Raw genomic sequence first — 22,646 nt, forward strand, 5'->3', positions numbered from 1 at the left:
ACAAACCTTGCTCCCGTAATGTACTCTTGAAATACACTCTCGTTAACACAATGCTCCTCTTCGCCACTTTCGTGCTTTGTCATCAACTCAGTTTCCTGTAAAAGAGAAAGGAAAGCAGAAGGCAGCTGGTCTCAGTTATCCGAGTATGATTCTCTTAAGTTTCAGTCCCTCATCAGGACAAAATGCTGTGATTAAACTGAATTATTGGATGAAGTACCTTATTGTAACAGTGGATGAACTCTCCTAACTGGTAGGACAGGATGCGTCTGCGATCTTGGAGTGGTAACTGGTGATTGGGCAACACAATGTTTATGTCTTGTTGAAGGTTAGTGGCAGCTCTTCTCAAGAATCGTATCACAAGCTCCTGTCCAGACAAATAAAATACATGTAAATTGGCGTGCCGTGGTGGCGGACCACATTCAGAGGCGACGCGGCTGTCGCGGGTTCGACTCCCGGACCCGACGACATTTACCGCAAGTCTTCCCCCCTCTCATTCTCCCTTTCTCCCTGTCAGCCTACTTTGAAAAAGGGACAATAGAGCCCACAAAAAGACCCCTTGCGGGGTAATAAAAAAACCAATAGAAAAAAAAATACATGTAAATTATCTTAGCACTGCTATGCAGAAATACTGATTCATCATAGTCTGCTTTTAAATATCCCATTTGCTTTAGTTCTTCAAAAAAAAAAAGAGTCCACCCCAATTTAACTGATTTGGTTTGAGGTCACTGATGATGATGTATACTGAAGACTTTCCAGTCAGACTGCCTCTTACACTCCACGTTTTCCTTCACTGTGGCCACAAATGTCTAATACACATTTCAGCTACGTAGCACAAATGACTAAATAATTACAATGGAAATTCATAGTTAGGAAACAATGCTTTGGAGTGTTCCACCAATTTTACTTGAACTAAAAAATATCATGGGGAGAGAGGTAAAAACGCACAAGTAAAACAGAATAGAACTCATTTATTTGACATAGATTTTTTTATTAAAAGAATTGCTGCAAATGAACTAAAGTTACCCAGTCCCTGGACAGAAAGATAAAATTTCAGATAGATATACAAACAACGGTGAAAGTATAAATATACCCATATAGACTAGTGGCATGTACAATAATTAGGCACTGACTAATACCCTACTAAACGATAACAAATAAACAGGTACATAACTTTTAAAAATATATACAGTACAGACCAAAAGTTTGGACACACCTTTTAATTCAATGAGTTTTCTTTATTTTCATGACTATTGACATTGTAGATTCACACTGAAGGCATCAAAACTATGAATAACATGTGGAAATATGCACTAAACAAAAAAGTGTAAAACAACTGAAAATACCCCTTATATTCTAGTTTCTTCAAAGTAGCAACCTTTTGCTGTGATTACTGCTTTGCACACACTCTGCATTTTCTTGATGAGCTTCAAGAGGTAGTCACCTGAAATGGTTTTCACTTCATAGGTGTGCCCTGTCAGGTTAATAAGTGGGATTTCTTGCCTTACAAATAGTCATGACAATAAAGAAAATCCATTGAATTAGAAGGTGTGTCCAAACTTTTGGTCTGTACTGTATATAATACTTAAAATTCTGAAATCCTGGTAGAACAGGATAGAGGCACAGGGTACAGACAAAAACAGCAGAACAACACAACAGTGTCACGACAAGGCACACAAGCTAATAACGCTAATGTTGGCATATCTGACTACCAATGAGACCTTACCATTTGGTCGTTGTCATCGTCTGGCCAGGTTGGGATAGAGTTGGTTTTGCTCTCAACTAAAAGCCTGCACTGGACTCGCTGAAGGTAAGAGGAAAAAGCCATCCGAGCCTGCACTTTGCTGAAGATAAAGCAGAGAGATGAAAACCATTTAAAATGGTAAAGTACACAATTAAGAGAAAGCAGTTAATTTTCATTTTTGCAAAGACATGATATTTTGATGTGCTGGTATGCTCCAGGAGCTCCTCTTAATCTCTGTAAACAAAAGGCGCAGATGCCAAATACTGAGATCAAATTCAGATAACTTTTTTAACTATGGTTGATTGTAGCTTCAGGACAGCAGCCAGGAAGTACAAAGTAACTCTGGAGGAGCTACAGCGATCCACAGCTCAGGTTGGATAATATCTTAATAGAACACCTGTTAGTAGTCGACCCCACAAAACTGCCCTTTATGAAAGAGTGGCAAGAAAAAGCCATTTTGCAAGAGAAGAGAGCACATCACCGTGAACACTTGTTTCAAGATGGATCTAGCAGACTTGGAAGACAACATAGTTCTAATGACTTCAGACCAACTTTCTACAGAGTTCTGTTAATGATGTAATTATTTGATTCAGGTGTGAAGAAGAGACAAACAATCCCTTGGAAACTGGAGATTGATGTCTGTAATTTAAATCAAAGTATATTCAAGTGTCCAATCCATGTCTAGACTTTGTGTCCACACATATTAATCAATTAGTTTCACTCAATTCAACTCACAGAATACACGTGGGAAATTTCTTTTCAAAAAGTTTAACTGTAAATAGTGGTTAAAAGAATGTAAAGATGTAATGATTATATTATTTCAGGTATTTTGTCGTTTTCATTCAGTAAAGGCCTGTTTTTACTGGAGTCTATGATCAAGTACAAACCTGACAACAAGCGACTTCACTCAAATTCTCAATTTTATCATCTAAGGAACTAAAAACCTATTGAACTATAAGATAAATATAGTATTACTTTCGATCAAAAGTTACTAAAATGTAACTTTTGGTACAGACAGGTCAGCTTATCAAGAGAACTGTCAGAAAACAGTATCTTTTTAAGATAAAGTCCTGTGAAACACAAAGTCATGTGCTAGATGATCATTTCCCAGCTTCATACACTCTAAGAAATCCCATAGATTTTTCAACAAACTCAGACTTGTTATTGTAATATTTTGCTGGGTTATAATATCAAGGAAACATTTAAAATCATCAGGAGACTGTAGTCTTGGAAACAAATATACAGGAAACTACAGTTCATAGTGTTTGCATATGACCTCCTGTGGAACTCATTAAAAGTCAAAAGGCTGGAAAACTTTTATATTGGAACTTGTAAAAACTAAAAGATTAGATAAACACATTCTGCATACAGCACAGCATAACTGAAAAACCACATCATATAATTTAACTGCAAAGTTATTAAAAAATTAAGAAGGTACATTTGTTCTGAAAATAAACATTGATCCATACACCCATTTCTGTAACACTCTCTCCAGGGTGGAAAGGGGACTGGTGGCTGTCTCTAGCAGCCAAAGGGCAGGGTACAGCCTGAGCAGTTCAGCGTTCCAGCACAGGGCAACACATAGGCAAAAAGCACAAACAAACATGCACAGACACACTCACCCAAACCTAGGGACAGTTTCTATAAAACGATTATGCTTACGTATCTTGGATAAGCTGGGTACCTGGAGGGAACACAGGCATGCACAGGAAGAGCATGCAACTGAGATAAGGCTCATAAGTATTATTTGAATTTAGAAACAGTGCTAAGAACTTCTCCACCATGCAGCCTACATAAATGTAGGAGTTGTTGCACGGTAGTGGCAGCATCATGCTGTGGCAATACAAAATTCTAACTAAGAATATGTGGCAAGACTTGAAAATTTATATTCCAAGACTTTTCATATTCTCTAACTGAGCCAGAGCTACTTTGCAAATAAAATGGGCAATAATCTCAGCTTCAAGAAGCACAAAGCTGGTAGAGATCATAGGTGTAACTTCCTGAAGGACTGGAGTGGACATGTCCCCACCAACTTTGACTTGAAGGGGACAGTCCCCACCAATATTTCAAACACCTTTTTTTTCTTTATGTGCCTGCTTCTATTTATGGACAGTAACTCCGCAGTAGCTGCGCACTGTGTTCAAAGCATTAGAAGCCAGTTAATCATTTCTAGCATTCCTTTGTAGAAAACGTAAATGGCAGGTCTGCTCAGAGATCCCGTAGATTGGACATCACGTGACTTACTATGCATGGCAGTGTGCCACATGCCCTGTTGCTTTGTAATGAGTGGTAGTAAAGGTGGATTAGAAAATGACAAATGCAAAGAATCTGAAAAAGGGACATAATGTTTTGCTATGCCAGCAAGATATACAGGGCCAAGGGAATCACATTTCATAGGTCTGTAAAAAGTTTTAAATTAAAAATATATATATAAAGAAAGTGGGGAGTCAGTTAACTATGCTATAGCTCAATTTCGACAACCTTAATATCTACCTTTGCTCCGAAGTTCGACATGTTTCGGTTCAGTCAGCACAAAAATAAGGCAACCGACACATCTACTTTCTGACAGATTATCAGTAGAGCAGGTGTTAAAATTAGCTAAGCAATCACCACGAGTGTTCCGACGATTACTTCTTAGTTATTGCAAAATAAACATTAAGCCTGAAAACTCAAAAAACATAAAACTGTGACTGAATGTTCTGTTTTTACATACTTTCAGTGTGGGAAATGTTTTTGTGCTTTCTAATGTTAATTCCTGATACACTTGAACGTAATCTTTGCTCTGAGATTTAGCTCTGTTAATTATTAGTTGCAATTCCAATGGTTTTTTGTGTGATGTTAAGTACAGAGATATGGAAAGCTGCAGAATCGCATGTGAGACAGAAAAAGATATGAAAGTGAATTAACACCTGCCTTATTGTATAATTTTATAGTAAACAAATATGTTTGCTATGTTAACATATCTCATCTGCTGTGTAATTCAGCAGGGTCCAGATTTATGCCAATTCAGAATCGCGATTGAAAAATACAAAGTTTGCACGGACAAGGATTCATTTGACTTACGCAGAAGCTGTTCATTCTGTTTTTATTCATTCCTTAATAACATTTTGATTGTTACAAAATCTAATGTTGTTGATGTTTTTAAGCACTTCATAAAATCAGGCAACAAAAGGCAACTATATTATTGTGATAATTCTTCACAAAAAATGTCAGTGAATTGTGTAACTGTTTTCAACTGTAGGCAAGCATTGAGCAAATATACAGTCTCATTCCATAACATAGAATGACTGAAAAGTAACATTTTTAGCAATTACATCACCAAGTAAGAGACATTATATAGATCTTTAACATCTTTATATCTCTTTGTGTATTTAACACCAGCTAAAAGCTTATTTTCAAAAGATACGATTAATCTGACAAGCCTCATCAGGTTGTATATCCTAATTTACTGAATATTGGATATAAGACTATATGGGATTCACATTTAAGTTTTGGCCTTATTCACATTAAAAAGGCCTTCAGGTCGTATAACTGTGGTGCATCAGACCCACCCATATTCTCCTCCACAATGCGTCCCCACCAACTTTCAACACAAAGTTACACCTTTGGTAGAGACATACCTTCAAAAAAGGCTTGTAGCTGTAACTCCAACAAAAGATAACTCATGGGACACACATATTCACTTAACTTTTTCATATTGCAAGAAAAGTGTACATTTTTTTGAAAACCTGCATACATACACTACATTATATTGTTATTGGTACATTACAAAAAATACCAATAACAAAATGTTAAAAACCTAGTCAGGGCATATAAATGTAAGGCTCACCTTCTTCCTTGTACACCCTTAGTCGGAGCGAGTTTATAAACATTCTTTTGAAATGTGAAATATAAGAGCAGTATCCAACACTAACATTAGCCCAGAATATAGACTGACCTGAGGTCCAGCCCCTGCTGAAGGACGTTCAGGAGGTTGACTGAGGGCCTGGCATTTTGCATGGCTGTGTCTGAGCTGGACTCAGGTTTGTTGTGGCTTTGCTCCAGTGGAGTGGCCATTTGTTTACTTTGCTCCATTACCAAAACCTTGAGCGGGAGTGGCTCAAGAGGTTGTTTCACCTCCTCGATTTCCTCCTGAGAACACTCCTCGGTCTCCTGGCTTCTGTTTTCAGCCAGGAAGGCCCTGGATTCCTTCCCTGAGGTGTGCGGCAGTGCAAGAAAAGACAAATGTCAGTTACATCAGAGGCATTTGGGATAAAACAGGCATGTGCTCAGAAAAGGTTTTTTATTGTTGCTGCGAAGAAATGAACTCATTCCGAGTCATTATTGGCCAACCTTACCATGACACAGGGGAGTTATTTATTAAAACCAAAAGTGCTGTAACATGTTATGTTGTTCTACTTAACTCCACACAAAGTAACATGCAGAATACATCAGACCTACTCAGTTTTTTTCCCCTCGCAGCAGAGTGATGACTCAGGTGGCGTTCTTTCCTTTTTTGTGCTTCCAGAGACAGCAGCTTCCTCTCATACTGAACAACGTGACGGCCATGAGCTGTGTCCGCCACCAGGTGAGTGTTCCTGTTAATGGGTCTGACAACAGAACAGCATGTGAACAGTGGGGCATTGTTATTTGGATTCGTGTCATTCAACAATTAAAAAGGAGGAAGATACTTCTTTTAAATTCCAAGTCGCTTGTCAAAAACACAAAAATATTGTGTAGCTTCTCCTGAAGTATGATGATCCAAAACAAAGAAGATAAATGCCAAACAGCAGCATCTAACGGGTTGAAGCAGTAACCAATCAGTCTGATTACCTAACAAATATGGAAAATAGAAGGCTTAAAACAAAACTAAACAAAAGAACCTAAATGGAGGCTGCTTTACTAAAATAAAAATGGGTTCCTAACTAAGCATTAATCATCTATCACTCTTTTCTTTCCTGTCACCAAATCAACACCACAATGCTGAGCAGACACGGGGAACATGTTGGAAAAGCTTCTTCATCTCTTTAATGAGTCCTCTAACCTGTGCAATCAAAGTATAAAATACAGACAAGAGAGAATCCAAGCTTTTCCATAAGCCAAAGGAAAGATGTATTCCTGCCTTCCAACAGCAATGGGAATGCTTACCTTCCATGGAAAAGTCGCTTTGCCAGCAAGGAGTTCAGTGATGGCTTAGACTCGAGATATGGTCTGACAGAAAGAGGCAGAAAAACAAATACAATTCAAAATAGCTTTAATCTTTTTCAAGCCTTAAGTACAATGTGTTTTTATAAATGTCATAAAATTCAGTTTTTAGGACATCTATGGATAAAATCCAGCAAAATAACCTGAAATAGACTGTCCTTTATATAATTTTTGTCGAGCTTGGGATTAATTCCCCCTCTGACCTAGTTGTTCTTTCAGCAATTGGCAGTTTTTGAGTCTGCGTACTCAAGTTAACAATTAATCGATTGCTAAAATAGCTGACAATTATTTCAATACTTAATTCATCACAATTAATCAGGTTTATTGTTTCAGCCCTAATTCTGACATTAAATAATTGTGATCCTGAAAGATAACACAAATTTTTTTTACATATAAGGACCCTACTCCTTTATCTTTAATGTTTTTGGTTACAGTTAGGGAATTCAAATACAAACGGATAGATGGATTTTTTTAACTCCATTTGCTTTTCCATACATTGGTCAAGCTCCGAACTTTTCCAGGCTGTGTAGGATCCCTGGTTTGACTCTATTTGTGCGGATTATCCTAAATTATCTTGAATTTCCATGTTATCAGGAGACTGAAACAAACAGCTTGAGGCCTTTTAAGGTATCTGCCTGTTCTTTCCTAGCTCTGATTACCCGTAAAGCTCCCATGTATCCTGGGTGGGGAAGATTCTTATGAAACCCCCTCTTCTCTCATACTCCTCCCTTATCCTTCTCAGGACTTTGATCTACATTCAAGAGAAAAAGAAAAAAAAAACATGATGTATTAAAAAGGATGCCATATTTTATTAAGACAGTGCATGAAAGTCAGCGTGGCCTCTGCTGCTTTTCTGACAACATGCAACACCCTGGCTTACCTCCTCAGTAGTTAAGTTCAGAGTGCTCTCTTCTAGGCTGCTTTTAGCTTTTGGCTTGTCGCTTAATCCATTTGTTTCCGAACTAACGGCTGATACAGTCCTGTGCTGTAAAGAGATAAGAACATAAAAACATTATTAATGTCCAATGTTAAAAATTATCTATATTTAGCCCTAAAGGATGTTAAAGTTCAATCTTGTAGAAGAAGTATAATTAACTACTATGACTAAAACATAATTCCTTTGCATCTACATATTTAACTTCCATTTATGAATGAAAAATGTGCAAACTATGCCACAGGCAACAAGAGTTTCTATTTTTCTCTTCTCCCTGTTACAGAAATAGCACATTTTTGCAATGCATTGGCATTCCGGTTGGCCCCTCTGACTGACAACTTTGGCATGCAGTTTGGGACAGCAGCCAGTAAGCTGGGCACAACCCCACAGGATCACATACGTAATTTGTCATCTAAATAGCAGAGGGATTATGTTTAATTTGCCTGATGCGGCTGGAGGGTTGTAAAGGCAGCCAAACAGTGACATGGCCTAATCCCACAGCAAAAGTTTCAACTGTTAAAGAGTGAAATGGAAGAACAGGTTCCCTGTAGGCCCAATATTCTCACAAAGCCTCTGTGACAGCTATGGTGTGGTTTTGCGCCATGTATGTAGTGCATGCCTCACAAAGTTATTTACTCTACTTGAATGTTTTCAAATTTTGTCACATGGTAATTACACAATTCAATTAATTTTACTTGGATTTTATGTGACAGACCAACACAATGTTGTTCATAATTGTGACGTAGATGAAAAAGAAAAAAAACCTTTTCAATATATTCTTCATATGCATTTCAAAATCTCAGAAGTTTCTACCAAGCCCATCCAAACTACTACTTTACAGAAACCACTGGCATTACAGCTGCATGTGACTCGGGATAACTTGTGACCAGATTGATTTTGAGACTTTTTAGCCCACTCTGTCACAGTCAGATTGGATGGAGAGCATCTCTAAACATTACATTTTAAACCATGCTATTGATTTTAAATTGAGTTTAGGCCTACACTTTGACTGGGCCACAGTAACACAAAAAAACAGCTTTTTTCCATTGCCCCTCTGGCAGTAAGTTTAGAGTAAACATCTGTTATATGATGAAACTTCACCACAATTTAGAGTCTATTGCAACTAGCCTAAAACTTTCAGATGTACCTAAACTCCAACACACCTTAATCAACTGAATGACTCATTACCCGACCTCTACAGAACTGTTACTCTAAAGAGGAAATCCAGCCATTTGATCCATGTATGTCGCAGCATGGATGCATCCAAAATGACCATCCCTGTTATAATAGTTTTGCATTTAGGGTTACCTTCTATGTTACTCCATCCATCTTCCCTGTTCCTGCTGAAAGAAAAGCATCTCCACAGCATGATGCTGCCACTACAATTGCAGGAAAGTACGAGACACTTCCAAGTCAGCACTTGCCAGATTGCATGATTAATAGTTGTCAGATTGTTTGCAGTTACTTCAAAATTACCATGGTCATTTTGGTTATTTTACTCAATAAAGCTCTCCTTGCATGACCAGGTTTGCAGTGGTGCCATAATGTTTCAAATACTAGACGGGTTTCAAAGTGTTTCATGAGACATTCAAAACTTGGGATATAGTTATATAATTTAACTGCTTTAAACTTCTCCGCACCTTGCCCTTCTTGGTGTATCTCGAGAGCTTCACAGAATAACTGTATTTATACTAATATTAAATTACACGCAAATAAACTCAGGTTGTAAAAAAATCTATCCACTTCACAATTATATGTGACTTTGTGTTGATCTATCACAAAAAATTCCAATAAAACGTAAAGTTTGACGCTACGGAATGATAAAACATGGAATGGGTCAAGGAGTTCGCATTATTTGCAAGGCACTGAACATCTGAGATTCTGCATAGTTAAGTCCTTTTGAGGCCAGTGGTGCAATGCAGCATCTGAACCTTTTACTTGTAAAGGGCCACTTTGCTAATGTAATGAAAAGTCCTATTGAAAACGCAGCATTAGGAATCAATAGAAGCCATCTGTCTGTCACAGTGAAAAATAGTTAAGCCACATAATTAAATCAAGAAAAAAGCAGCAAGTAGTTTTTTAGCAGCGAAGTAACAAACATCAGGGAATTACAAGTGGAAAAAAACAAAAGATTAATATGTCTGAGTCCGAATAAAACCAGCTTGCTCTGCAAAGTGGTTGTTGGAGCAAAAAAAACACTTCTGCATGAGGACATTTGTGTTACCCTTAAGTCTTTACAAAAGGCACATGACAACACACAAACCGCATCGACACGCCACTGTAAAACATTGTCACTATGTGTCTAAATAAGCTCCTTAACACAACATGAGGTGGAGCAGAAATCTGTCTGCTTTAGTAATCTTCCTCCGGCAGTGCTGCACCACAACTTGATGCAGTAGTCAAGCAGAGGAGCCAAGCGAATTAGCTGTCGTGGCATCATTAGGCAACATGACCCGAAGAGAACATTAGTCATTTGATTAGAAATGATAAAAAACTAAGGCACAGAGTTCTCAGCTTTTTCAAGCTGATGTCACTCAAACACTTTAATTACATTAGCAGTTGTTTCGCATTACAGTACATTTTCCAGGAGGGTGAGGGAAGAGCTCAGTGGCAGCTGCAGAAATGTACTGTTTTATCCCCCTGTTGCTGCATGAGGATAAAATGAAGTGCGACCCAAGGAAGGGTGAATGGGTGCAAAGCTTTGTTATCCTCTACCTGTAGTCTTGGTGCCGCCTTCTTTTCGACTGTGAATCGATCTGAACGAGGCTGTTTCGACAGAGGGTCTTGACCCACAAGGCCTGCAAAGAGAGAGAAACTCGAGAATCAGTACCATAATCTTCAAGAAATCAAAAATGATTTAAAGCAAAACAGGGTGGATAGAGTTTTAAAATCACAATATCCAAGTTAGAAAAAGAGCTAAAAAGGTTGTGTATACTATCACCTGGCTACTTTTCACTTTTAGGTTTTACTTAGAGAAGTAAAAAGCCAGCAGCTAGAGCTGTTAAGCGGTTAACAGTTCCATATTTGGTCACTTCAATGTATGTTATTGGGATTTTACATTATAGACCAACACAAAGTAGTGTCCAGTTATAAAGCAGAATGAAAATTTTTATTTTCTTTTAGAATAATGCCACTCATTATGGCAGCATGTTGGAGTAGCTCTGTTACCTTAGTTCTGATTTGCTATTTTTCTGTAAATTGTTTTTGGTTGAGGCATCTCATGTTTGGATGATTGTTCAATCTAGTTTGGATGTTGTGAGCTGGAGGGATTTTTGCTCTTACACTTTTACTTTGAGGTGGTTACTACGATGCGTAACCGTGGCAACAAGTTATTGGTTTTTACATCTGAGAGCAGCTGATTAGAATCTCAAAAGCTTGAAAAATACCTGAGCTTTGACCCCAAACTCCAGAGGAGTTGTAAAGGAGACTTCATGGATGCAGAAGAGAGAAAAATAGGAACCATTGCTTTCGTTCATCATAATATCCTCTACTCCAATGTTTCTCTGCCCAGGTTTCTGACTAGATGACCAGAGAGAGATTTAAAGAGAAGCAGTAAAAGCAAATGAGGTGGATTAGCAGTGCTTGCCAACAACTGATGGTGTTAAGCAGGATATGTTACTGTGGAATATTGTCTCTGCTGCCCGGATATTGAGCTGTTAGCATATCATTACAGCAACACCAATATGTCAAACAACAACATTCTTCAGTCATAGGCCTCCTCAGATTTATTGCAACACTGACTGCTACTGGAGATCCTTCCTGCCCACAGCATTACCATCTAAAATGACACTTTTAAGATACTTGCATGATATGAATTACAATATTTAATTTCCCTTTGGGATAAATAAAGCATTGTTTTTATTAAATGTGAATTGAATTGGAAAGATCTTTTAAAAATATTTACCCAATACAAATTTGACCAGCTTCCCAGTTCCTGTCAAGACCCGCACCCCAGCAGTACATTTGACCAAAAACAGTGTGTTCAGGGCTGGTTTTCTTCCACATGTAGTGATTTCATCTAGTTGTGCGAAGTCCACAAACAACAGTTGTCCAGTCAACAGTTTCTCTATTTTGACCTCTGAATCTCTGCAGCTCCTAACTCACTACTTTGTGTTAAGCTATTACATAAAACCCCAATAAAATACATAGAAGTTTGAAAATTTGAAGCATATAAAAACAAACACAGGGTCAAGGAAGTAAAGAAAATCCTAATATTCTATTTACAGAAAACAGCTAATGTATTAAGTGCATCACATTCATCTCATCTCAGCAAAATGTTCCCACCCTGACAAAAATATTTATGAGTTTAATTTTATTGTTTATTGCTTCCCACACCCTCCCAAAGCCCAGTGAACAGCTGAATAAATTTGTTTGTCATATCTTGCACTCTCATATGAACTGAATAAAGCCTATTGACAGCTTTTAGCTTGAGGCTGTTTGTTCTGCCTCTTTCGAGTCGTCAGGCATCAGGCCCCTGTCATGCTCTCGCCTAAACACTGCAATTATTACAAACACTGGTGACATGGAGTTGACAGCTACACACAGGCAGGGAATGAATGCTAATGGAATGCTGTCATTATTTACAGAACTGGGATGCAGCCCAAGCGTTATCAGCCAACAGAGATTTTGTTTGGTACATAATAGATGTGCTATGTTTTACATGCCACTGCTCATTTTCTCCAGACCCGCAAGGAACGTCTCAGTCCAAAGATAACTGGCAATTTATGATTCTACTCTTTCATTTAATGAGCCAGAGGGGAGAGTTTCAAGCCACAGCATGGCCCAGCATATCTCACACACACATTTGGGCATGCACAAGTGTACACATGCACATACTAGCCATTCCTCTAATATCATTAGCCTGGGACCACAGATAAACATAAGAGCTCATAATATTTATAGAAGCCATAAGTGGGCAGAGGATAACCTGAACAACAATAAGCCAGGAATTACATGATATTATACATTCTAAACAACATGTTTTCACACTCGAATTATCAGTAGTTACAGATCTAACATGGTTTAGTAATTATTTGCATGAAAACATCAAATCAAGAATAGAGGGAACCCAAGACCCTAAACAGGGCAAAATAAATATGGAAAAAAATTAATTAAGAAAGGAGGCATCATAGATAGACTTCTTATCTGTGCCTTGGGCTCAGGCTTAATGACAATTAAAAAAACACTCAGGCATGTATATTCAATTTGATCCGAGTGTAATTTAATGCTAATTAATAAACGTTGTGGTTTAATATTTCAACACAGGAATGCTTCCTATAAAGCCATGCAGCTTTTTTGAAAGTCGTTTGCGCAAACTCAGCTTAGAGTGGAATGCTGGAAAACATTAAACAATAGGCAACTGTCTCGAACAGCTTGAAACCTGCACACCACAAGAGTGACCGACCAGCAGCAAAGTCAATAGGGTGGTGAATAAAAACAAACGATGTATAATAATTACAACATTCTGATTTAGTGTTAAGAACGGATGTCTGAAGTGTGCCTGAAGCGACACTGCCTCATACTTTTTGAACTTTTCACATCTTGTAACGTCACAACACAAAATCTATTGGAATTGTGACAAATCAGTGCATACATGTAAGGTGGAAGAAAAAAATATATTATTTAATTTTACAAATACATCTGAAAGTGTGGTATGCGTATGTATTTCACATTCCCATAATTAGAGTAGGAGTTAAGCGTGCTGTGGTAGCTCTGGAGGAGGTGAAGAAATCCATACATAATGAATTTGTCAACAAAACAGTTATTAGTCATGCACTCTAAAAGTCCGGGCTTTATGGAATAAATTCCCTATTGAAAAAAAGTAGTACAATGTCTCCTTATTGCCACAAACCATGAAGTTTCATAATGGTGTCTAAGAATCTTTGAGGTTCTTGGCTGTATTTAGGTAAAGATTACATTAGACAGAGGTGGAGTTTATCTCCCAATTATGTGACTTAGTTGCTATCTGTACTGTATTTAGGGGTATCAGAGTGAAAGAGTTGAATACAATGTCATGATTGTATTTTTTTTTTGTAAAAAATTGTGAAACGACAATTAGATCTTATTTTCCATACACCACATTTATACACCACCTAGGGTTGTTTTTTGTAAAATCATAATCATCATACTTTGAAGTATGTGGTTGAAACTGAAAATTTTAGAAAAGTTGAACAGGTGTGAATACCTTTGGAGGTAGTATGCATGCATCAATCAATCCATCAATCAATCAATCAAATTTGATTTGTATAGCACCTTTCAGCAACAAGGCATTTCAAAGTGTTTTGAAATGCCTCGGTTCAAGATGAATTACTAGTGGAAAACCATAAAACAAAATAAAATATGTATTTGTTCATTGTTTCAGCATGCACTCACCCACAAGTGAAAGCATGTCTGAAATCATGCTAGCCTTTATCTTCAGATCCAAGGGTGCATCGCTGTAAAAAGACAGAGTAGGTATGAAATTTTTAATCAAACAAATATTTCAAATAACTAAATATTTGTGCTGCTCTAGTATTTTTGTGGCTGCAGCTATTACAGAGTTATGAACGGTTGTCTTCTTAGCAGGTTGGATAATTAAAATATTCTAAATGAGTGATTCTACTAATAAGTAAAACAAGAAAAAAACTGAGTCACTCACCAGGACAGAGAGGGTGAAAGGTTCACCTCTAACAACCAGGGTTTAAGGTTGGAGTCAATTAGGACATCAAACCCGTACAGTTCTACAGAAAGAAGGACAATCATCAGAATAAATTAACATTTTTAATTAGTTAATTTAGTTTAGAACGGTGGCAGCATGTTGGAGTATCTCTGTTATGTTAGTTCTGATTTGTTCTTTCTGTAGACTTTGGTTTATACGTTTTTGGTTGAGGCATTGCATGTTTGGACAATTATTCCCACTGGTTTTGATGTCATGACAGTCATGAAAATGTTATGCAGCACCAGTTTTCGGTCAAAGGCATCTACCTGATTTGTTGCAAGACTGACTGCAACATCCAATTTGCATGATACAAGTTATAACATTCAATTTCCCTTTGGGATAAATAAGGTATTTCTTCATTTGAATTGAACTGAATTTACAGCTGATGGACAATCCAGAGGATGGGGATAAGAAAATCCCCACCATCTGGATAGATAGATTGATATATTGGCATATCAATCTATGCCAATATAGAGATTGGCATAGATTGGTATTTAATCTTCATCATATTTAGAAGAAGAAGATTAGAAATTCTGAATATCCACACTACCCTTCAACGACGTGTGAATGATTCTAAGGACCATTAGAAAAAGTTTCAACTTATTCCTGAGGTCAAATCATGTCCATCTCGATAAAAGTCACACACACAGCTTGAAATGTGAGGGTGTGTCCCAAGTGGCAAAACCTGGGGAATTAGAAAGCCTTAGGCAGCATATTGTATATACAGTATTTCACTCCAGTAACAGCTAAGCACTGAGTGACACAATAAAAGCCTTTCACAAAGTGGTCAGGAAGTTCACAGAGTAAACGAAAAAAAAAATTATCCATTTCATCTTGACTTTTCTCTCCCGTTTCTCTGGCTGACTGATATATGGCTTACTGAAGCTGTCAGAGTACATGCACCATATGAAAAGCCTCACACTGCTCTGGGGAGTGTCACCCAATAAGCCACCGGCCCCAGCAGAAGCGTGCAGGGGAACCACAGTCTTTTACAGGGTTAGGGTAGCGCCCGGCCAGAAAGCCGGAGGAAAAATCCTCCTAATGGCATTTCAAACGAACAGACTGTGTTGAGAATAGGCTGGGGGGGGGTGGCGGTTTCAAAGCTGCAATAACCAGCACTGTTTGCTCTAGCATCTCAGGTCAATGCCAGTGTTAAGCACACAAAACCCAGCATGACAGCCGGCAATGACCTCAAATTGCACCTAAGGTAACACTGATAAAATTAAGCCATTCCACTTTGACCAAATGGTGTTACTGTAACTTAGAACATGAATAAGGTGCAAACTAATCAGAAAAAAGAAATTATTGGTTGCTTAAATAAGAAGAAAAGTGTCCATATTTAAAGTCAGATATCTGGTAAAGATATTTGTTTTTATCAAGTACTGGTAGGGATTTTAAAAAATTTGAAAAAGTTTGTGGAAATACAGAAAATTCATGTATTTCCTTTTAAGTGGTTTTACATTATTTGGATATAAAATGACAAATTTTATTTCCCATGTCTCTATTAATGATTTAACTATCAATGTAAGCATTGATAGTTACCCCTGTATGCCAGCATCAAGGTATACAGGGGTTTCCTTGGTGAAAGCTGGAATTGAACTCACAACTACTCTTCATAATGGTGCCTCATGTTCTTGTAAAATCTCCTGAAAAATGCATTTTAGTGGGGTTTTTTTTTTTGCATTTTAGACAAAGTATAAATAAACAGGTACAGTTCAACCTAACTTTAAGGTTGTCTAGAGACAAAACAGGTAGTATCAATGGTTAAAATATTTGGCAAATGCATTTATTCAGTACAGACTAATTTCTTTTAAAACATGGAAAGAGGGAAAAGTGTGGAAAATGTCACTTATTCCACACCTCTGGTTTTTTTAATACTTATTAGGATCTGGAAAATGAAGAAAATCCCAGACTCTTCAGAAAGAACCATGTTGACAAAAATGGGTTTTTTTTTTAAGACCATTCAAAAAAGATCTCTGGTCACTGCATCTCTAGTAACCTTGAAAACCTTGTTGTATGCTGTATATTTTTGACTTTTATAATAAATAATTACTATTTACTTTGACCTTTAAAATCATGTTTCCCAAAAGTACACCGTGTCCTCTCTAATTTTCTATGAAAATAAGGACTGGAATCCACACAAGTATGCATTTTGTATTAATCAAGCTAAAATATTTCAAACGCATTGTGCCTTTATTGTATTAAGGAGTGTAAATCGCATAAACTCAAACTGATTCTTACTGACGAAAAGAAAGTAAATCTGCCATCCATTCATGAGCCAGGGACTATAATACATCTGCACAAGATGGACAGGACCCCCTGATGTTAAACAGTGCAAGACTTTACAGGATTTTATTTTCCACTTGTCAGCTAATCCTATTCTATTCAATTCAGTGAAGGAAAAAAAAAACACATACAGACGACATGAAACAAGGAGAGAAGGAGTGTATGTATCATAAAACATTAGTGTTGATGAACAGAGCGCTAGAATAATTGAGGTTTTGAGCCTGCTTTGCCTCATCAGTGGCACAACAGCTGGGGGAAAATGGGGAGGTGTTGCAACCACCTCACCAGCCTCCGACAAGCAGACTCCATGTGCCACAAATTTTTCCCTCAATTAGAAGCAGACGCCACCGATGCCCCGCGAGCCTGCTGAGCAGCTAAATGTCAGACACGTTTGTTCTGTGGCTCAACCGCTGCCAGGGGAGCGCTTTTAAATGTGCCCACAGACAGCCCACAACAAGCATCATAGACAAGCAGTTGTGAGGCGCTCAACATCTACATCACACCCCTCAAAGAGAGAGGGGAGAGGACAGGACAACCGTGACAGAAAAAAAAAGGGATGATGAAGAGCATTTTCTTTCTTTATTATAGGAGGGGCGCCGCTGGAAAAGTTCACCACAAGAGACAAACACCCAAAAACAATGATCACCCCACCCTGGCCACTGAGCCTGGTAGCCCACAATAACAAGGGCATCTTTCAAGTGTGCTTTCTTCATGCGATGGGACAATTGAATTACTTTCACGTCATACTGGGATAAATCATGGCAGCTAAACTGTTTCACTGCTGCTGGAAGAAGCATAGCAGATGTGGAAACCCTTGGAGGACAACAAATTAAAGTTCTAGCAAGCACTCTGTAGTCTTATTGTGATAGGAGGTACTAAACCATTAATCGCTTACACAGCAGCTACACTGTCATCGCAGGGGATGCAAACCCTGCACTGCTGGGAAAATATCTGAAACGGAGAGACGCTCATAGAGGGGCTGATCCAACCAACACTCAGCACTTAATGAGGTACGCTTGGTGGAACACAGGACCAGTAAGTGGAATGTTTTGTGTGTAATAAAATAGGCCTTTGGCTTGGCTAATCAGATCTTAGTCAAAACATCTCGTAATCAGCATCTCTCAGCAAAAAGCCTGTCCATTAATCACACAGCAGCGGTGAGGAGCTGCATGGGTGGCATTTTCTCCCTGCAGAAAGACTCGTACACCCATATACACTTCTTAGAGCGTAAAAACAGTTTTTATGTCATCCCACATGAGACATTACTGAGCTATAAAAAGAGTTTTTATTGTACGCACATGTAGATGCACAGTATAATTTGAGCAAAAAGGAAGAAATCCTATTGTTTTAAAGCCATTAATAAACTTTAAAATCAAAGGGAAGAATTTGAAGTAAATTAGGATTATAACGTGTTTAATGATTTTGAAAGGCTCTCTCTCCAGACATGCCAGAGATTGTATATATATATATATAAAAAACACAAAATAATTACTACTTTTATCAGTAAAAACACAGTTTACTATTATAAACAGCTGCTGAGGCCCGGCAGTAAAAGAAGCATGGGGGTATTGTAGGTTATAGAGTGGGAGAACATACTGAGAACAAGAAAGGGAGGAAACTATGGAGTACAGAATAGGACTTTGAGAGGTTTTATTAAAGCGACATGGATCCATCACACAAACATATTAGAATAAACTCCAGGATCTGAAACAGACCTTTACGTATGTGACAACACGCTCCATGCGGGTTCAAGCATGTCCCTATACTCACACTACACATATACTCAGACCCAGAGAGGGAGCTTGCATGCAACATGAGCACACGAAGAGACAGATTAACAGGGAGAGGATGAGGGTGGTCCTCTGGAACCGTCAGTGTCTGTCTTTAGAAACTTAATCCTGTAGACACACCATGAATGCTATAATTAACTACCTTGGGGCCATCTGTAGACAACAAAATTACACTTGATTCAACAGTAAACCGATAGGGCTGAAGTGAGATAGTCTACATGTTCAGAGCAGACCACGTTTTATTATGTGTCTTAAACAAAAGTGCTAGACTTAATTGCTTTTGTTCTGAAGGTACAGTGCCTTGCAAACATCTTTATACTCCTTAAGATTTTTCACATTGTGTCAAGTTACAACCATAAACCTCACTGTATTTGATTGGTATTTTATGTGAATTATCAACACAAAGAAGCATTTAATAGAAATGGGGAAGGAAAATAATACATTTATCAGCTTTTAAAAAAATAAAAAATGTAGCAAAATAAAAAAAATTTTCTAAATATAAATGCCCGCAATAATTTTGAAATAAAATTGTAAAATCATATTTGACTTGTTTTCTAAGTTGATGTACAGTACAGACCAAAAGTTTGGACACAACTGTGTGTCCAAACTTTTGGTCTGTACTGTAAATGTAAATACTCATGTTACATGTGCATCATATTGATCGCAGACTTGAGCTGAACTGAATTAAAATTGTATCATTGCAGAGTTTGTAATATCATCATCCAAACAAATAAGTGTAATATTGTATCGTAACAAAGGTGGTGATTTAAACTCCTAGTGTAATTGTATTCAGCCCCTCAAAATCAATATTTTGTAGAATCAACACTGGCAGCAAGTGTTTAGGGCAGCTTTGTATCAGAATTGAACATCTACGGACTGAATGTTTACCCCCATCACTCTTTGAAAAATAGCAATGGCAGAGAAATCACTTCATTTCCACCGTTTTCAGACTTACACTACCTAGTATGGGTCTTTCATATAAAATCCCAATAAAGTTAATAAGTTTGTAGTCATTATGCAAGAAAATGCAAAGAAGCAAAGTGGTACAAAAGCTTTTGCAAGTCACTATACATGGATATACAGTACATGTAATATAGATCAGTTCTTTTGCACCAGGTTGTCCAAGTGATTAATTTATGACTCATGACAGCTAGTGTTAAAATGAGACACTGCAGCTGTCGTGATAGTACCCTGAATATCTTTTTGATCTCAAAGATGACACATTTTATTCTGAAAGTTATCTCTGGCCACAGATCTCTGCAGTGGAGGGGGAGGAATTATGGACTTGAATTCACCCTTACTGTAGCTCTATTTGCCTGGATGATTGAACTCTACAGTCTTTAACCCTTTCATGCATAGTGGTCACTACAGTGGACAGCTATCTAAAAGCCATTTTCTTGTGCTTCCTGTGGATTTTTATGTTATAAATGCACACAGACCACTGAAGTGGACACTAATGCATCATAAAATATACCATCAACTACTGGCCATCAGCTGCAAATGCAAGAAATTATTTTTGTTAAATACAATATGGTCGAAAGACAAAAAAGCATGAGAACCGACCCGGTCCCTCCTTCTACTGTAGACGACTGTTGCAAGTAAAAAAAATATTGTGACATCAGATAACCCCTAAGGAACAATACTACTGATGTATTTTTCAAATAACAACTTTGTATTTGGACAAAATTACAATTGATCACATAAAAATAAAAAATAAAAAAAAAATTATTTTTACAAAAAAAATTTCCTGCCTTTTTTATGCCTAAAGAAAGAAAATTTTAAAAAATGGAAAAAAAATTCTGACACAAAGGATCATAATTCATGCATGAAAGGATTAAGGTATTATAACCTTTTCTAGTGTAAAAGTCCCTTAAAACTTTCAATTGTTTGTTTTGGGATGTGGTGTTTCAATGTGCTTAAAAAAGATTTGATTGAAAATGCCTAAAAAGACTTGTATTTATCTATTTCTTTTTTAAAATGAACAGCTCATCATGGAGTTTGATATATTGTTTACGCTGTTGAAAATAAGTAGTAAACCTTAATGTGTTAATTTACAAACATTTAGGTTCAGATTGTCATCATGTCCCACTAATGTGGATGACTGAAAAGCAAGTTGAGATTAGATAGGCTACATTTCCCTGTAAATTCTTGCAGGGACAACATTCACACCTTAATTTAACGCTGTTTTCAACATAGCAGTGATGCTGTGGGTGCAGATTGCATCTTTATGCAGGCGACTTTGTGATTTTGAGTCCATGCAGCTACGCGCCCAATACAGCCCAAACAACCACCAATCAGAGAGCTATTATGTCTCGGGAAGCCTCTATTTTTCTGGCATCTAAGAGGTGAAACTGAGTGCGAGCAGGGGGGAAAAGGGAGGGTGAATGGTAGGGGGGGGATTTTTAAACAAAAAGACACAGTAAGAAAAAGGAAAAAGAGACTGAGAAAGAGACAGTGGTGCTTGAGGGAAGCTGAGCCAATGTGCTCACTTTCAAACCCCCAAAATCTCAGAAAGGCTGCCAGACTCAGAAAGAGCGCAGACAATTAGTGCCAATACTAACATTGGTAATGGCTCCAAAATGGAGTTCACACGAGCCCGCCGCTGAGTAAGACTAGCCAAGAAAACAGTCAGCCTAAATCAGGCAAAGCTTGAATGGCAAACGAAGAGAGGAAGCAAATTCTTGCTTCAGTCGACAGGTCCTCAACAAGCCGGCGGCCAGTTAGAAGGCAGGACCAGGCAAGAAGCCTCTACTACCTCAGCATGGAGCCTGGGGCAAAAAATTATTAAGGAACTGCTTGACCATTTGAAGCTTAAAGGAAATGTAAAGGGTGTGTCGTGTATGGCTATCTTCCTACAGTGTTTTAAATAATTACTGAGCATATCAGGTAATTATTAATATATTTCCATCTACCCTGTTCACATGCAAAATGTTGGTAAAAAAAAAGCAAAGTAATCCATGCAAATAAACCAAACTGGTCTACAAGTTATGTGTATTAATGTGGAATGACACAGGGAATTTGTATGTGTATGAAATAGTAGAAAAGACTTTGTTGGTAATAGCTTCATGACGTCTTCTGAGAATTACTAAATTCTGTCAGTATTTAGAAAGCAATTCTGTCTTCTATCAGCTGTTCAGTCATACCTGATGACCTATACAAAGGTTGTTCATTACCAAGTAAAGGGTATCAAGTAAGAAGCATCTCATAATGAGTAAAAGCAAAAAGCTCTCTCAAGACCTTCAGACTTGAGTGAGCCTACACTTGCCTCATCAACACTAGAATGGAATAACAATCTCATTGTTGCCAAACACACAGATTTTATTTAGGCCCCATTTCTAAAATTGTGAATGTTTGGGTGAACACCAAATGGACCTTTGTCTGGAAGTGTGAGAAAAAAATATTTTTGTATAAACCAGCCACCTACCAGGTAGTTCTAGGAAACTATCTGACAGAGAACTAAAAGAAAACAACAGCAAGAATTGAAAAGTTGAGGACCACGCACAGAAAGCCTCAGAATAACCTGGAATTAGCAAAACTGTTTTTCCATATAAACTTGAAGAAATGTACTTAACCACAAAGACTACGATGCACATTTGTTGCACAAGACTACAAGTTTGTACAGGAACATTTGGTTAAAACAGTAAAATACAGAGAGAATAAAATGTGGTCGGATTAGACCGAAATTTCACACAAGATGTTTGGAGGAGCAAAATGACATTCTACATCACCCAAAAGCACAATTACAACAATGTAGTTTTGAGGAGGGAGCATCATGGTGTAGGGCTGTTATTTTTAGCACATGGTACCAGCGGACTTTTAATGATTGAAAAAAGGATGAATGGACAAATTTACTGAAACATTTCTGGTAAGGATTGAAAATAGAATCTTGGACATTTCAGCAAGATAAAGATCCCATGAATTCAGATAACGAAACTCCCAATTTGTCTCAGAGAATCTCACTGAAATACAGTGGAAAGAAGTGAAGATCAAAGTGAATGGTTATGATCTTGGGTG

At 37.7% G+C, this 22,646-nt stretch overlaps 1 protein-coding gene across 9 annotated transcripts in view; it reads right to left on the reverse strand.

Annotated features, from left to right (window-relative positions):
* The window catches only part of ttll5 (tubulin tyrosine ligase-like family, member 5), a 62,964-nt gene that overhangs the window by 28,616 nt on the left and 11,702 nt on the right, over positions 1–22,646 (reverse strand). For all 9 annotated transcript variants that reach the window (XM_032546910.1, XM_032546911.1, XM_032546914.1 and 6 more), the window contains 11 exons: positions 14,497–14,578; positions 14,232–14,293; positions 10,575–10,657; positions 7,806–7,910; positions 7,585–7,676; positions 6,869–6,931; positions 6,182–6,330; positions 5,679–5,934; positions 1,724–1,841; positions 218–364; positions 7–95 (listed from right to left, as the gene is read on the reverse strand). In XM_032546910.1, the coding sequence (XP_032402801.1) occupies positions 7–95; positions 218–364; positions 1,724–1,841; positions 5,679–5,934; positions 6,182–6,330; positions 6,869–6,931; positions 7,585–7,676; positions 7,806–7,910; positions 10,575–10,657; positions 14,232–14,293; positions 14,497–14,578 (1,246 nt within the window). The remainder of the gene's footprint in view (positions 1–6; positions 96–217; positions 365–1,723; positions 1,842–5,678; positions 5,935–6,181; positions 6,331–6,868; positions 6,932–7,584; positions 7,677–7,805; positions 7,911–10,574; positions 10,658–14,231; positions 14,294–14,496; positions 14,579–22,646) is intronic.

The sequence above is a fragment of the Xiphophorus hellerii genome, chromosome 19 (assembly GCF_003331165.1).
Source record: "Xiphophorus hellerii strain 12219 chromosome 19, Xiphophorus_hellerii-4.1, whole genome shotgun sequence".
NCBI classification, from domain to species: Eukaryota; Metazoa; Chordata; class Actinopteri; order Cyprinodontiformes; family Poeciliidae; genus Xiphophorus; species Xiphophorus hellerii.